Source organism: Juglans microcarpa x Juglans regia, chromosome 5D, assembly GCF_004785595.1.
Source record: "Juglans microcarpa x Juglans regia isolate MS1-56 chromosome 5D, Jm3101_v1.0, whole genome shotgun sequence".
Lineage (NCBI taxonomy): Eukaryota > Viridiplantae > Streptophyta > Magnoliopsida > Fagales > Juglandaceae > Juglans > Juglans microcarpa x Juglans regia.
Window position 1 is genome coordinate 1,133,708 of NC_054602.1, and position 17,187 is coordinate 1,150,894.

At 35.5% G+C, this 17,187-nt stretch overlaps 3 protein-coding genes and 1 long non-coding RNA gene across 4 annotated transcripts; all 4 read right to left on the bottom strand.

The window, feature by feature from the left end:
• Positions 1–1,952: 1,952 nt before the first annotated feature.
• On the bottom strand, positions 1,953–2,270 carry LOC121264713. The gene has a single exon (XM_041168002.1). It carries the CDS (start codon positions 2,268–2,270, stop codon positions 1,953–1,955), a length of 318 nt encoding a protein of 105 aa, XP_041023936.1.
• A 1,063-nt stretch (positions 2,271–3,333) lies between these two features.
• On the bottom strand, positions 3,334–7,396 carry LOC121264714 (GDSL esterase/lipase At5g03610-like). The gene is made up of 5 exons (XM_041168003.1): positions 7,238–7,396; positions 6,882–7,115; positions 5,765–6,036; positions 4,343–4,652; positions 3,334–3,838 (listed from the first exon to the last, which is right to left on the bottom strand). Exons 1-5 carry the CDS (start codon positions 7,296–7,298, stop codon positions 3,615–3,617), a joined length of 1,101 nt encoding a protein of 366 aa, XP_041023937.1. The 5' UTR covers positions 7,299–7,396; the 3' UTR covers positions 3,334–3,614.
• A 1,334-nt stretch (positions 7,397–8,730) lies between these two features.
• On the bottom strand, positions 8,731–12,710 carry LOC121265420 (uridine nucleosidase 1). Its single transcript, XM_041169048.1, has 9 exons — positions 12,327–12,710; positions 11,183–11,298; positions 10,995–11,054; positions 10,567–10,749; positions 10,357–10,461; positions 9,707–9,803; positions 9,486–9,593; positions 9,257–9,392; positions 8,731–9,163 (listed from the first exon to the last, which is right to left on the bottom strand). Exons 1-9 carry the CDS (start codon positions 12,577–12,579, stop codon positions 9,055–9,057), a joined length of 1,167 nt encoding a protein of 388 aa, XP_041024982.1. The 5' UTR covers positions 12,580–12,710; the 3' UTR covers positions 8,731–9,054.
• A 1,012-nt stretch (positions 12,711–13,722) lies between these two features.
• Positions 13,723–17,130, bottom strand: LOC121265497. Its single transcript, XR_005940672.1, has 3 exons — positions 16,723–17,130; positions 15,464–15,980; positions 13,723–14,209 (listed from the first exon to the last, which is right to left on the bottom strand). It is a non-coding gene; the product is annotated as an uncharacterized LOC121265497 (long non-coding RNA).
• Positions 17,131–17,187: the final 57 nt, after the last annotated feature.

Consider the following 17,187-nt stretch of genomic DNA (forward strand, 5'->3'; position numbering starts at 1 on the left):
CCTTTCCCTGTGAGAGTTGCCAATTAGGAAAAATGAGCAAACTCTCATTTTTACCTTCTAATAGCTCCACTCTTAGTATTTTTGATAAGCTTTTTTGTAATTTATGGGGTCTAGCACCAATTCAATCTATTGGCAAATTCCAGTTCTATACTTGTATTGTTGGTGCATTTTCCAAATATATGTAGTTTATTCCCTTGAGAAAAAAAAATTCTAATTTTTTTAATGCATTCTTAATTTTTGAAAAATTTGTTGATCATCAGTTTAATAAGAAAATCAAAGTCTTTCAATCTGATGGTTACAAAGAATTCGTCAGCAATGAATTTAATTTGCATCTTCAACGGCAAGTTATTCTTCATCAATACTCTTGTTTGCATACACCCAAACAAAATGGTTCGGTGCAATGGCGGCATCGCACCATCTGTGAACTAGGTATGACTATGCTCTTTTATAGTGGCGTACCCAAACGTTTTTTGGATTGAAGCTTTTTCCACTGCTGTTTTTTTAATTAACCGGCTCCCTTCCACATCCATCGAACTTCAATCCCCGTTTTATTTACTTTATGGAAACTATCCCGATTATACCTCCCTAAGAGTTTTTAACTCAAAATGTTACCCCTACACTTGGGACACCAAGCATAATAAATTTGATCGTAAAACACTACCATGCGTTTTCCTAGGCTACAGTAATAAACACCAAGGGTATAAATGCTAAATGGGTTTTTAAAACTAAACTCAAGGTGGATGACACTTTTGACCACCTAAAAGCTCGACTTGTTGCAAAAAGTTTTCATCCAATCGATGGTGTTGATTACAATGAGACATTCTCTCCGGTTATCAAATCTAGCACCAATTGGATCATCATTAGCTTAGCACTCATTAATCACTGGGACATTCACCCACTTGAAGTAAAAAATGCGTTCCTTCATGAGGACCTCAAGGAGTCTGTCTTTATGGAACAACCTCCAGATTTTACCAATCCTACTTTTTTTTTCATATGTTTGCAAGTTGAATAAATCTTTATATGGTTTAAAACAAACTCATCGTGCATGGTTTGATAATTTTAGTACTTTTCTCATTTCTTATGGGTTTACATGTAGTATGGCAGCGAGCAAGCACATTTTGCAGTAGAAAAATGATTTGTACAAGTCTCAAATAGAAAAGTTTCGCGTAAGCTTTTGTAAAAAATTAGACCCTACCTTGAAAAATTGTTAAAAAAGTTATTGTTTTTCAGTGTAGCCGACTTTTTTATAAATAATGTGTACAAGACTCTCTATTTAAACTTGTACCTAACATTACTTTCTTGCAGTAATATGCGCTCAATCCCATTCGTGAACAATGTAGCAACTGGCCTGACACTATTTATTTGAGTATTGTTTTGGGTTAACGTGCGAATTGATCATAGTGGAGATCTTGGATCTGGACCATATCTAAATCTGCAGGCAGTGTAGGGCCCTTCAGCCTCGTCCATATTTATTTATGGGCTCCGTCAAGAAGATCTGGACCTACCAAGTTTTACTATACAATCATATTTGAGTTTAAGCGCAGGCCCATAATATTTTAGGGGCGGATAGACTATAACCTGAATCTGGCGTCCCACTTTCTGCTGTTTTGGTGGTGGGTAATATTCAAACCTAACAGTAATAGGTACTCCAACCCCTTCTTCCCAACTTTTTATGGCATCGGGAGGGAAAATGCAACTCTCTCTCCCTCTAGCGGTAAATTACGATATCTTCTTTGCTCAATCCGGGAATTACATTCATCTGTACTTGTTTTAGAGACTGATCATTAACAAATACCACAAGTTTCAGGTCGATCTGCGCCATATCTCCCACACATACACACATGACATATATACACATATAGATACGTATATATAAATTCTTCTCAAGACTTACAACTTGAAAATTAAGCAACAAAATTAGCTTAATTATGAATCATGAGAATAACTGGAATCTACCTATTCTTTAAAGGAGTAATTTTGATAACGAGGCCAGGGAAAACATCGTCTGGGTCATGGATATGTGGATTTTCTTCGACAATATATGGATCCCCACATTTTTCACCGATAGATTGCAGTGTCTCTCCTTCACGAACAACGTAAATTTCATCGCATGGCTTGCTGATCATGATACTCTTCAGTACCGTCGACCGGGCCGCGAATTCGCTTTCACTTGACTCGCAACAGCTCAAAACCAGCATTACGGCTAAGAACAAAGCGGTGTAGCAAGAAATCCTCTCAGCCATTTCAGTCGATGAACAAACACCCACCATGGCCAATTTTTATCGCTCAAACTAAGTAAGTTTAGCAGAGCAAGGGATGCCTCAAGACGGGTAAACCAATTCTATGGCCAAAGATCTGTATGGAAAACTTGTTTTGAGATTCCCCGTAAGAACTTGAGAAGTAAGAAACTAGCGGTTAGAGAGCCACGTTCCTCTCTCGGAGTTGAGTTACTCCATTCCTCTCTGTATTTGAGCTAAAGCTTTTTAGCTTAATTAGAGGGCATGCATGCTTTCTACAAGGTTTGTGAAATTGAGGTTTTATATTAGATCAGTAAAGGGCCGGGGTCCTTTCGTTTGGTGGTTGGAGTGGGTGCAATTCTTGGCGGGAGTTGAGACGGTGCTCTCAGCGTGGTAGGTATGATCTGTCAGGAGTGCGAGTACGAAGACTTGCAAAGAGAAGAGATCGAGGAGAAAGAACTGGTTTAACTGCTTTTATTCTTAGTGGGATTGGTCTTGGGTTTGACTTGCTTCTTTTTTTAATATGCTTTGAAGGCTGGCGGCATGAGCCCTTTACAGCTCAAGTGTTCCTCTTGCTTAATTTGTATGTTATTTTCCGACGAGATATATACTTTTATAATATTTTATGTAATTATGTTTTAAGTAAAAGACCATGATTACATTAAATTTAACAAATTTATATTTTCAATAAAATATCACTACCACATTAATTATAAATTAAAAGATATATAATTATTTGAATTAATATTTTTCAATTAGCTTGGTGTTGATACCCGAAGATCATATATATACTCCATGATCTACGAATTAATGAAACGTGCGTTTAAGTTTTAACTAGAGATAATTAAAAGAGAGTAATGCTACCTACGGAGTGCGTAAGCGTTGTGTAGTAATTTTAAAAAAAGTGAAATGGTTCACTATTTAAAAATTAATTTTTTTTTTATATAAGTTTCGTATTTATTTATTTTTTTTTTAAAATGATTGCACGATGTTTGCGCATTCAAGATTGCAACTATCATTTCTCATTGAAAAAATCACAGAGGGAAAAGTATGGTGACATTGATCATAATTAGTACATTACCATAGACACATCGCATTTCACATATAAAAATTTGCACATGTATTGCTTATGAATTGCACCCAAAATTCTAGATCTATATATATATATATATATAGTAGATTCCGGCACCATAAAAAATCTAATTTTCTACGACGTCATGATCATCATCTAAACCCAAACCGTACGTATTACAACGAAGTCAGATTGCTTAACAAGAGACGAATAAGGACGTAGATTAAACAAGGAAAATACAAACAAATTACATGATCAAAATTAACATTTGTGCTCCCTACGTACCTTCTTAATTTTCGGTAACTCTAGTAAATTAGTTGTTCAAGAGTGGGATGCAGGGCTGAAGACACAGCACGCCATCCCACCTGCGAAGGATGCACATTGTCCCAAAAGAACGTTGAGTTGGGATTCCCACAAACTGTATATTTCTTCGCTCCATCCTCATCTTCATCACCGCAGGAATACTCACTGCTTATACCAATACAACATGGCTTCATTGGGTTCTCGAACTTTATGCTTCCTGCACAATCTGAAGATAAACTTCTTGTTGTTGCTGAAAAGAGATTAATTTATATTTTGACAATATTATTAATTTCCTGTCAAACAGACTCGACCCCGAACTTTATATTCTAACAATTACTCTGTCCTAATTAAGAAAACTAGCCCCACACATGGAAGGGATGGAGCTTGCTAAACTTAGAGCAAGGTCCGAGCTAGCTAACACATGCATCAGCCCATATATAATATATGAATAATTATACATATAATCGTGAAGTGTATGCGTAACGCCACGTAATCGCTTTGAAAAATAGTGCGGTCTACTATTAAAAAATTAATTTTTTTTCGTGTGAATCTAATATTTTATTTACTTTTTTTAAAACGATTACACGTTGATTGTACAATTTATAGTTGTAAATATTTTTTCTATATATATATATAAGATGCAGGAACCCACAATCTATTATAATCATGTCCGCAAACTAACATAAAAATATTGATTTAAAAAAAATGAAGTTAATGTAGAATTAATCACCTAGGTTTCTTCCAGCTTTGTTCTTTAATATGGACATGAAGGAGGCATAAAGATCGAGAACGGAGAAATCAGGACCCTTGGTTTCGTTGTTCAACTTTGCCACGGCTTGGTGCAACAAAAGGTTGTGGGAACGCACGAATAAGTTTTCAGTCTCATTGCATCGTTGGAAAGAGGATACAGCTGTGATCGCAGGGAGACATCCGACGGGCTCTAAAGTTGTCACGGCTACTTTTTTAACTCCCAAGCCACGAATGCGCTTCAAATTAATCATAACTTGTTTTATCACTGTAGTAATGTATGATGGCAAACCCTACAATACAACATATATATAAATAGCTGAATTCAGGAGAAGGCCAAGGGTAAATGCTAGTATATTTGTAGCTAGTGATCTTAATCAATTATATGCCATGCAGTACTTCTTATATTTATGATCATAAAATCAAGCAAAATCAGATTCATGCATGCTTAGATAATTATACTCTGATTTATAAGAGATTATTGACATACATTTAATCTAGCAAAACATAGAGATTAATGATATAATAGTGGATACACAACTCATATATAGGAATATAATTAGTCATAAAATTAAAATGTCATGTTGATGACAGTTTTAGACCTTGTTTGTTTTTATAGATGAGATGATATGAATTAAGATAAAATATAAAAATTGAATAAAATATTGTTAAAATATATTTTTTTAATATTATTTTTGTTTTCAATTTAAAAAAGTTGAATTGTTTATTTTATTTTATGTGAGAATTTAAAAAATTAATTGTAATGATGAGATAAGATAAGATGAGAATGGTTATAATCAAAACAAACTAAGCTTAAAAATATCAAGTACTACTGACACGTGACAGGTTAAGATCACTAGCTAGGTGACACGTGACAGGTCAAATAACTATTAAGTAGTGATTATTTGACCACTTGACACTTGATTTTATTTTTGATGCTTATCTGATAATTAAGTACTACTGTAACAGGCCGTCAACATGAATGTAATACGAAGAAAATATGAAAATAAAAATAACAATAGTAAATTAGTAATCATTGAAAATCATGGAATTGAAAGGATCGAGCGCCAACATCTACAATAATATGCAAATGAAAGGGAATCCTATCCAAATCCAGGAAGGAATCCTATCCTATTAGTGAATAATTATTAATAATTAGATAGTTTTAAAATATAAATTTATAAAAACTTCATTCTATATAGATTTATAGGTACTAGTGATCATGAGGGGATTTCCAGCACCAAAGAAATGCGCCTAATTAATTAGCAATCTTCAAGGCCCATGCCGATGGAAGTTTTTAATGATCATTTACAATATAGACAAAACTCTACCTTAATTAGTGCTAATTTCTCAAAACTTTCTGATATGATAATATGTATAGCTAGCTAGGCTCTTTATAAATTACCTGAGAAGAGCCGTTGGTCTTGCTCTTGTAAGTAGTGTAGTCGTTACCGGCGACGGTGACAAGGGCCACAGAGGACTCTATATCATTAGCAGTAAACACATGGTCTCTGAGGAGCTGTTGGAAGAAATCGATCTGGGTCGTCATGTTTGGACCCGAGTACAAGGTATCAAATACTCCCGTTCCTCCATAAGCAAAATTCATTCCATTTTTCAAGTTTTTCACCACAAGATGCCTCCTTCGGTATGGAAATGGAGATTTAACCCCATGAATTCAGCTGCATATATATATATATATATATATATATATATATCACATGAATTAAACCCGATATTAGTGAGTCGGATCGTATAGTCGTCCGATTAATTAGGATATAATAATATTGATAAGGTTATTTACTTTCATAATGGCTAAAATATAAATATGCCGCCTCAACTCTTTTTCTTTATTCAAAATTATCTACCCTCAACTTTTGTTCAATTGCATTCCATTACGAATCCTTTTTTTTTTTTTTTTTTTTTCTAATCCGAGGAATTTCATGGAAGCAAATATCTTAAATGGAAGATTAGTTGAAAAGTACAAAATTATGCGTTTTTGTGGGGGCAGGAGTGTTAATCAAAGTTATCATGATATATAGAAGGAAGGAGACAAAGTAAGACAGTACTTCCACTTGAAAAAAGAAGAGTCTACGTACAGAATTACCGTGGAGTGGAAAAGGAGTTTACAAAAATAAAAACTTAAAACTAGTGCGAAAAAACAACACTGGAATAATGGTTAGTGACATGAGAATATATGTAGAGAGTTTCACATCACGTGAGAAAGTAAGAATATTTGCTGCAAAGAGATAGGATACTAAACCGACAAGATAGAAAGAACGAGTGGGATGAAAAAAAGTAGACCAAATAATGCAATATTTACAGGAAAAAGGGAGAACCAACGCAGATAGCCATCATGAAATAAGCGGAAAAGTGGCAAACTAACAGTGAAGAGGAACCCACCATTGATAAAAAAACAAAACAAACTAAAGCAAGCAGCGCATTATTGGTACCAAAAAGCAAGCTAAAGAAAAAAAAAAAAAAAAAAAAAAAAAGCCCATCACTAGAAAGAGAGAGGCACTCACCAACATAGTCGGTCAGTACACGGCCATCGGAAAAACGACCGGCTGGTTTACCGGGAAAGGTGATGCCATATGGATAATTCCAGGAGTTGGATTGAGAGTTTCTGTTGCCAGTGTCAGCATATGAATCCCCAAAGACAAAGAGCTTTGGGGGTCGGTGAAAATTAGCAGAGATGTGATGATGGTGCTTCCGGTGGTGGTGATGAGCTGAACGACGTCCTTGCACCAGTTGTTGGCCTGTAATATATAATTCGCACACATACATCATACATGAGCAGAGATTAGGGAGAGCTATGTAATTATTTTCAAGGCAAATACAGAGGAAGAAGAGTTAATTATGTATATATACTGTTGGAAACCTGAAAGAAGGAAGAAGATGAAGCAGTAGAGAACATAATAGAGGAGCGTTGGAGTATACATCGTCTAGAAGAAGTGTAAAGCAAGAAGTGTAAAGAGCAGCACAAGGCTGGCTATATTTGTGAGCAGAAATGCAAGGGAAGGAGGTCGTATATATACAGTAGTGCGGACCGTGAATTAGCACGGGCTTATAATTAACTTGTCTAGTTCAATCCCGGCCACGCCGGTATTCCCCATGGCCCAGCGTTACCTCGTGTCCCTCTAAAGAGCTTGTGGGGCCCGGGGGTCAAAGCACAACCATCGTAGGATCCATGCATGCGGAGAATGATAAAGATCAAATACGTGGAAATGCTTCCTTGTAATTAAGCGAGTCTGATGTTTTATTAAGGAAAGACCAGCTTAGCTAGGCACAATTAATAAATCTTGTTAATTTGGTAATCACGAGCCCGTCCATGCGCAACTACTTCTTGCTTGTTCTCGATCGAGTGCTTTTAAGGATCTACGGCCAGTTTAATGGAAACTATTTATAGTAGAATACTGATACATAATTAAGCAGTACTTGTTAATTCAGCAAACTAGATTTATTAGTTTCATTCCAGTTGAATAAAGATCATTAATGTTAAAAAAAAATCATACCAATCATTTTGAGAAATTAACTGATATCGTGCATGCAGTTAAAATGTGCAAGTTTGTCTACTTTTTCTTTTTTTTTTTCAAAAAAAAAGATAAATTTAAGACATGCATTGAAATTTTATCTTTAAACAATGAATTTTATTTTATTTTAAATTAGTGCGCGAAATTTGCTAACTTTATAACTATATCATTACTATAGACAGTGCGATTTAGTAATTACCAACTTTTGAGGTTAAACATTGTTTTTATTGTTGTTGGTAGTTGTTGGAGAATATTAATTTATTGATTCATAAACGAAGCGTGCTACTTTTAGAATTCAATATACTGTAAAATGCTATATGTGCACGTGTAACGGTGTGAACAGCAGATCAATTTCACATAGTTGGGGTCAATTTTTGCATTTTTTTTTTTAAACGCGCTTTGCCATCAAGGACAAGCTATATATAGTAAATACAATTCATTGGTAAATGATATATAGAAAAAATCTATTTATCATTTTTTTTCTCATCATCTCATGATGGTATTAGATAATATGTTCACAAGTAAAACATAATAAATAATTTTCAATCGTCTAATGACTTCATTGAATGATAAAAAGATGATAAAAATTAAAATGATGAATATCATTACTCATTCGCAAGCATTCCAAAATGACATCTTCGTTAATTAAGCTAAGTCCAAAATGATATTTTTTAATGCTGCTTGACTGGGAAATAAAATTAAGTTAATTAGCAATGTTATCTATAGACATTGAAACAGTTTTATTAGGCACTTTTATTTATTTATTTATTTGTAAAAAGAAATGGTAGCTTAACTTTTAAGAATCCAACAAAAGAGCGTGTGCATACAGTCACCAGTACGGTGACAATAACAATTTACTTGCATCAAGAGAAAGGCATCGTTACAAGTTTTGGGGCTGTGATAAACTTCATCAAGAACAGAAAGTTGCTGAGAGAACTAAGAATTGAAATATGAAGAGAGATGCAGCCTTATGCATAAAGGAATTCACTATCCATCGGTTCTGAATTTCACCAACTTTTACGAGTTGAACACCCAAGACTTGGGCTTTCATTTAAAATAATGAAAGAAGCCACCAATGAATTTTCAGTTGAAACAAGCGGCACCCCAACCTTCATTTTCTGTATTTTAACATCTTCCTGGAATAGAAGCACATATTCTCGTGGCATCATGGTTTCATCAACAATTTTCTGACATAATCAACAACTTCCTCCACATTGACAGTCCAAGCAACTGAAGCAGGGGAATAGCCTGACCATGGGTTGCTTGCGTTCCATCTATATCAAATTAAACAACTCAGTCTAAAAAAATCCAAAAAATTAAATTTTTCATGAAGGACCAATTCTACTTTGTTTGAAGTATGAACATACACTTTTAGTCCTTGATCCATTAGCGTATGCCCTACACAGATGCCCTGTGTCTCGACTCTTACAACCCCCTTCTTGTATGTAAAGAGATCAGGACGGACAAGTGCCACAAAACTGACGGGATCATGAAGGAAAATTCCTGAAAGAAAACGTGTAGAATAAATCAGCCATTTAACTAGAGCTAATAGAAGAATTACGTAGCATCAGCATACGATGAATCAAGAATGATTACCATAGACACCATCAGACCTCACATGCCAATCTCGGTAAAACTTGCACATATCACTTACGAATTGAGCATGCTTTCCCTTTGATTGCCTCAATTCAAGCAGGTCAGCATCTGAAAACATAAGGCAGTGGCAACTGTTAGAAGGATATTACTTCACCAAGCACACAAAAGTAGCACAAGAGCAGCTGGTTTAGAAACTGAGGCAAACTAGCAGTTGAAGATACCTGTAAATTTGACTTGGGTTGTAATGTTTATTCCAACAACAACAATATTTGCCCCAGAGGTGAACACAACATCTGCTGCTTCTGGGTCCCCATAGATCTGCAAGTCAGGAAATAATGTTTTTATGTACAGCTGATCAAGGAGATAAACCTGTAAAGGCTGACTAAACTATTTTCTTTTAATATATAAGTGGCAGGCTAAACTAATTTTCTTTGCATGAACAACTAGGATTCAACATTAAACTGATGATAAAAATTCTATGGCAGATCTTTCTAATTGAAAGAAATTATACGGCACTAAATTGAATCAAACGCTCGTCATTTTAGAATTGCTTCAGTTGATTACTGATCCAAGGATATGGATTTGGAAGTAATGGGAAACTTGGATACATTTACCACTCCTCTCCCTTTTGGCCCTAGTCAATTGCTTCTACTGTTTCTTTATATGGTCAATTTCTTCTGCCAACAATTAGTGAAAATAACTCCTACATGATTTAAAGGTTTTGGAAGATATCCAATTGAAACAAAAGCTTAAGATAATAATTTCAACGCAATAAGCTCATAAAACTTTGAACCCGTGACAACTAATTATCCCCACTGGGCTTGGCATGATTCCTATTTGAAAGAGGAAATACAAGAAAGCTAGCACTTACATTTGCTTCAGCGGCAGGATTTACGTTGCCCAATGCAAAGAAAGCTCCACCAAGTATAACCACTCTCTTTACCTTGCTCGCAAAGGAAGAGTCCCTCTTGATTGCCTGATCAAGATGGTTATATAACCATAATAGCTAGGTCATTAAAAAAAGTTCTCAATTATGAAGTTCCAAGGCAGATAGATAGGGAGCAAGGATACTGCAACTTACCAAAGCTAAGTTTGTGAGAGGTCCAAGTGCAAGTATAGATACCTCACCAGGATATTCAGAGACCTTGTGAACCAAAAACTCAGAAGCACTCTGCTCAATTTTCTTTGCTTTTGGAGGAGGTAGAAATGTGTTCCCCAACCCATCAGAACCGTGCGCAAAATCAGCAATACGTGGTCTTCCCCCCTTTTTTCCAGAATAAAGCATGATTAACATACAATAAAAATACTCCACACACCCCACCCAGTTACAGAAAGAAGGGGGGTTACTATAAGTAGATAACAGCAGCAAAGGTAACAACCATTCGCATGAAATAGATAAAGGCTATTTCGAAAGAGATTAAGCAAGCCAAATGGCCAAAGTAAATCTTAGTTACAATTTAGCATTGGTGAAGACAAAATGCAAATTAAGATACATAAGAAAACAGATACCTTCAGAGGCTCAGGGCTGCCCTCTGCCACTGGAACACCTGGACACCCTGCTATCTCACACTATCCTTTTGCACATTAAAAACAGTAATTGATCAAAGACATAAACCGAAAACACTACACCCTTGAAACTGTATACAAATAAATAATCATACCTGGGAAGATAAGAATCAACTAAAACAAATACCTACCAGAAGCAAAGCATTACGGGTGGCATCTTCTGTTTGGACATTGCCGAATATTGTTGTCAAGCCCAAGATCTCCAACTCCGGAGATTGAAATGCCATGAAGATCGCCATACTATCATCTATTGATTTATGAAAACCCATTCACATTGTTGGTAGAGCTCTACGTCTACATTTTACCGTATATCACAGGGAACAATTTTTTGCAAAATCAAAGAGAGCCAAAAATCTACTAGGAACAGTTGATTGGCAGAGGAAGAAATTAAAAGTCCACGATGAATAAATGAGAGATATTAGCTCTTGTTGGTCTACCGAAAGGAAAATTTCGAGGATGCAAAAAGGGTTCAGTATAACATCTAAGTACTTGGGCTATGCCTATTTTTATTAATAGTTTACTTATAGAAAAAAACATCTGAGTACTTATCAATCTTCCGATTATGCATATCTATAGCTCAATATGTAGCACATACTAAAGCAAAACACAAAACTTTATGTTCATTTCATTTCCATTTCACAGATTGCTCATCCTCCCTCTCCGTTTCCTCCAAACAAGAAAGAAAAAGAAAAAGAAATAGAGTTCAGGTATGCTAAAATTTAGAAAATCTATCATTTATAGATAAAAACTATTGAGATTCTTTACTTATATAAAACTATTGAGATTCTCGAAACAACATTAAATTGTCCACACTCAACCAACTGACAAGCTGTTTGGCTTCAATGAGATAAGTATGTCAATTCCTAGTAACTAAATCAACATATAGCATTAATCACAATCTCGATTTCCTTTTTCTTCCTAAGTGAAAAAAATCTGTTCCTTTTCCCCCTCAAATGCTTTATTTTTTCCATGCAAATTATGCAATGCCTTCTCAGCGAGATATAGGAATTCAATAGTAGCTAATATACAGATTAAAAAAATAAAAGAAAAGAAAGCGAACACTCAGCCAGAACAACCCAAAAGCATAGATTAAGGAGACGTTAAGTCTCCGTTTGGATGCCGAGAAAGAGTTGTTAAAACATAGAACACCGGATGTTTGACCCTATGACTCTATGCTGTCGTTAATTAGGTGAAGATTTTTTATTTTTTTAAAATTTCTCCTACGTTTTTTTTTTTTTTGGGTAATCAACCAAACAAAGGAACAGAGAAACTCACCGATGCCAGGATCAGTGTCGATAATGAGCTTCTCGCGCTTGGCGTAGGATCCCAAAACGGCATCGGTTTCACGGTCGACGACCTCGCCGTTAGAGTTCCCGATCGCGCACGCCATAGTAATGGCCTTTTTAGTTTTTTCAATTGGAGAAAAGATGGGATTTTGTGGACAATGAAAGCAAAATCGCAGTCGGATAAGAAAATGATACGAACGAACGAACGAATGTGCGTGCTTATTTACGCAAACGCAATACATACAGAGGTATAAATAAAAGAAATCTGGGATGGGGGAGGGTTGGTCCGGTCTGGTTAGTCTCGTTGAAAAGGACGTGGAAGCGGCTGACGTTGGGGCTGGGCTGCCAAGCAAGAAGTCTATCTTTTCCTCTGAATTTTATTCTTTTTTTTTGTTGTTGTTGTTGTTTTTTTTTTTTTTTTTTTGTTAATTAATTCTGAAATTTATGCTGGTTGGCCTAGGTTTAGGTGATTATTCTTTGTGGTTCTTCGACCAATGAGAGATCGACGTGTGACATATTCCAAGTAGATCTATGTATCTTGTTTATTTACGCCCTCGTGACACTCGAGTCATACTTTTTAAAACCAAAGAATATAAATAAAAGAAAGAATCACGAGTCTCGTCTTTGGGATCACCTGTGGATCGCAATAAAATGGGAGATATCTTCAATATTAACAGCAAAGCTTCCCAGCAAGGCAAATTCTTAAATATATATATATATATATATATATATATAGCATTATATTAATTTCTAGTTAATATGGGTGAAAGTTACGAGTAATCAATTTCTGACCAAATAAAATAATAATAATAATAATTCATGCAAGGAAGGAACTCCCTCTAAGCATTCTCGCTTTACTCGATTTAATTTAATTTCCGGACTTTCCTTTTCATTTATTAGCATATTTTCACATGAGATATCAACATAGAAAAACAAAAATGGGTGCATTTAGCTGCACAAAGACCAATGATTGAAATATTATTAAACTTTTCTGCCAAAAAAATAAATAATTATTATTAAATTTATTTGAAAAAATCCAAAAATAAGATCATGTTTGGATTGAGAAACAATCTCAACTCATCTTATCATTACAACTTTTCTAAATTTTCACACAAAATATAATAAACAATTAAATTTTTTTAAACTCTAGAACAATAATAATATTAAAATATAATATTTTAATAATATATTATTCAATTTTTAATTTAAATCTCAACTCACTATTACGTCTTGAAAAGCCACGTGCTCACAAAATTATTATTTTTATCTTTTCTAAGCACATTTTCAACGTTCTTACTTGTACCATAATAATAATAACTCGGTTGGATTAGATTCCAAAATTTATGCGGCAGACGAAATTGATTTTAACAAACGTGTTCGGTGGAGTTAGAATCTGTTAAAAAAGGTACAAGATAAACAATCTTTCAGACTGTAAAAATGGTGCATCCAGAATCGCAGACCCCAATAGTAACTAAACGGAAAACCCAGAAAAGTGAAGGCTGGGCAGCGCACCTTGGTGATAAACCTGGTTTCCCTTTTACAGGCATTCTTTAGCCAAAAATGAGGAAGATAATGCTCTTCACCAGTACGCACTGGGCTTTATTTAATAAACTAATCTGCATTTTAAAAGTTGGGGAGCACATTAAAAAAGGCATGAAATCTCTCATCGAGTGCACATGTTACTTGTCCAAACCACATGACCCAACACCATTTCAATTCATTGATCACATACATGTGCAAACACATGAATTCTTGCGAAAATCTTAAACTTTTCCCGCTTTTCCATCATTGAGCAGCTTCATATGGTGGAGAAGAGAAGATATGGGTTGATGATACGCAATGCTCAGCACAAATGACAATATCAAGGTGAACCTACATAAATCAAGTTCAAGAGAACAGTTATTTATGGCTCAGCTATTGTCAATGTTAGACGCAAAGCACAACACGTCAAATGGAGCTTGCGCCTAAAACACTTTGCTATGATTGCTGTTCACTTTTTAAAAGAAAAACGCCCATCCACCCAGACAATCATAATGGCAATAATGTAAGTGAGTAATCCATTCTGAGAACACAGAAGAATACAATAATAATGTATAGGTATGGATATATTCATAAATCTATTTGGGTTCTTGTGTGTTTTTACACAACCCGGTAGACAGACAGAATCGTACACGTCATTTCAACAACCAAGTCACATGCTCTTATCAAATTCAACAATCAGTTAACTTGATTTCTGATATTATGGAGACATAAAACAGGGAAGAGTCGCCGATACCATTCATACAACTTAATGCATCATGTTTCTTCCATCTTTTGCAGTTAACAATGAGATTTCTTGAACCGAACTTCTGACTCAGGTAGCTACTCAATTGGTCCATTGTATTATGGAGCATAACATGTTAGAAACTTCATACTTTAACATGGCACCATTAAAAGATAATTTTTTAACTTTTTAATTTGTCCCCATGTTTTTCTATGTTAACCCAAAATTATGATTTACTCCTATGCAAAAACAGTAGACTCGTATGAATTTGTGGCTTTCCTATGATTGTTCGTAAAGACCCTCATCTAACAACATAGTATAACAGCTCAAGAGATGGGTCTCTTGTAAAGTTCAATGGCCAAATCAAACTTTGCAGCTGCTTCAACAAGACGGTGGCCCAACAGAATTGGGTCATGAGAACGTAAGTGATTTGGGTGAGAAGGACTTGTGTACGGCTGTGTTAATATATCCAATCCGCCCCCACCCCCCACCCCCCAATCTATTCTCAAGAGTCAACATTACAAGAAAAGTCAATGAAGAAAGGTCTAGGAAAAAAAAACAGAGAGATAAGTTAGTTTTTGGCACTCATCCTCGATATTTTGAGTTAAACTAGATAATTTTTTTTTTTTTTTTTTTTATCGACAAGTTAAACTAGATGATTTATTGTTTTTATCTCACCAAAAACATGAAAAAACAATGTTGTCCATATGGTTCTATTTCACAAAATCAAAGTTAGACGGGTTTACTCATACCAATCAACTGACTAGACTCTAGAGGAGTAAAAGTCATGATTAATGATCGAAGGTTTTGATAATCTGGATTCTTCGGCTAAGTGACTACATAGAAATCTAATAATGATTCACCTGGCTAACTAGGTCGTGGATGTTTCTTTTGCTAAGAATCCTATTATAGGATTCATCAGTTTCCACAATAGCTGCTCTATTCTCTGTGTTATGTCGTACCATTGCATGAGAGGAAAGCTTCTGATTTACAGAGCCATGAACCCTTGTAAGCTGCTGCTGATGGGTCACATTTTGCAGGACTATTGGAGGTACAAATTGCTGACCGTACAGCTCCTGTGACTGATTTGATGGTGAAGATTGTTGCTGCTGCAAAGACTACAGATGTTGTTACTGTGCAGCTGTTGGCAGCACATGATGCTGTTGTTAAGGAACATGTGCACGTCGTTGCATCTGTGAATTTACTGGATGCCTATTTGAAGGGGATGATAAAGGAGGCTTTCCTTGTGATCCAGACATCAACCATGGCTGATTAACAGATTGCATACTTTGCGATGTATTTGGTGATCCAGACATCAACCATGTCATGATCCCATTGATAAGATCATGAGAGTCTCAAAAGGCCATGCCCTTGCAGATTCTTCAGAAAGAAATAGAAATTCAAAAGCCTATAACAGTCTTGAAAACACTTTTCACCTCAAATTTTTCACAAGAAACAATAAGAGCAAGTTATAAAAAGCAAAGACAAGCAACCCATGGACAAGATCTACCACCATTATCTCAGTAAATACCCAAGTGTCATCAATAATAAAACCATCACGTATTATTCTACAACATATCAGTTTAGAAACCAAAAGAGCACCGACCATAAGATAGGAAAACAGAATCTTGATTGAAGGAAGGGGATTGTTCCCATATTCTGGAAGCACAAGCCAAAACTTGTGGGAAGTGCCTTTGTATCCATGGTTATCAGTAATTCTGCAGCTATTCCTTTCCAGTCTGAACGCTCGGCTTTCTACATTTTTGAGCTGGCATTGTCTTTCTTATTCATGAATTGGATCTTCTTATATTCTCGATATAGTAATGATAAATTCAAAAATCCAACTTTTCCAACAGTAATGCCTGGACTAGCTAGAAGGAAACAGTGGATGCACTGTACACAGGAGAAAACATTCAGAAAAACTTTTAAAAACTCAAGAATCCAGTTTTAAGCATGCTTTCGACTTCGGCCAATACCAGACAAATCCAGTTCAACCATGTAAAAAGAAAACTCATTAGCATTTCCATCCAGGTAGAAAACCTAAAACATCAACATCCTCAAACCACAACATTACAAAATCAACGATTGTATATAGGATAGCATTCGCAAAAGTGAGTTCTACCCTTTTTACGTCAAAGGAAAAAGGTAGCTGGGGTAAGTGGCGTTCTAAGGACAGGTCTCTGTTGGTGGTGCGCTGCAACCCTACTGGGCCGAATTGTGGCGAGCTCGAACCGAGCGTTCCTAACATCCTCATTCCTTGTACTCCTTGCATCGTCGGTCTCGGCAAAGCATTATACCAAACAAAAATAACGATCCCTAGAAAAGTAGCAATTTTTTTCTAAGAGGTAAGATCAAATTTTATTTAGTCCAGTAAATAGGCGTTGTCCACAGGAAGTATAAGAAAGAACAGCAATTCCGCCATAGTTTATATGTCAGATACCTATGTCAAACATGTGAAATACCCATCAATCGAATTAAGAAGAACTATGAAAAAAAATATAGATTTAGCTTGCAAACTAGTGCAAAATTAGGCACACCTGTGAAGTATTGGCATTAGAGAAGGGCGTAAGTTGCGGAAAAGGGCTGG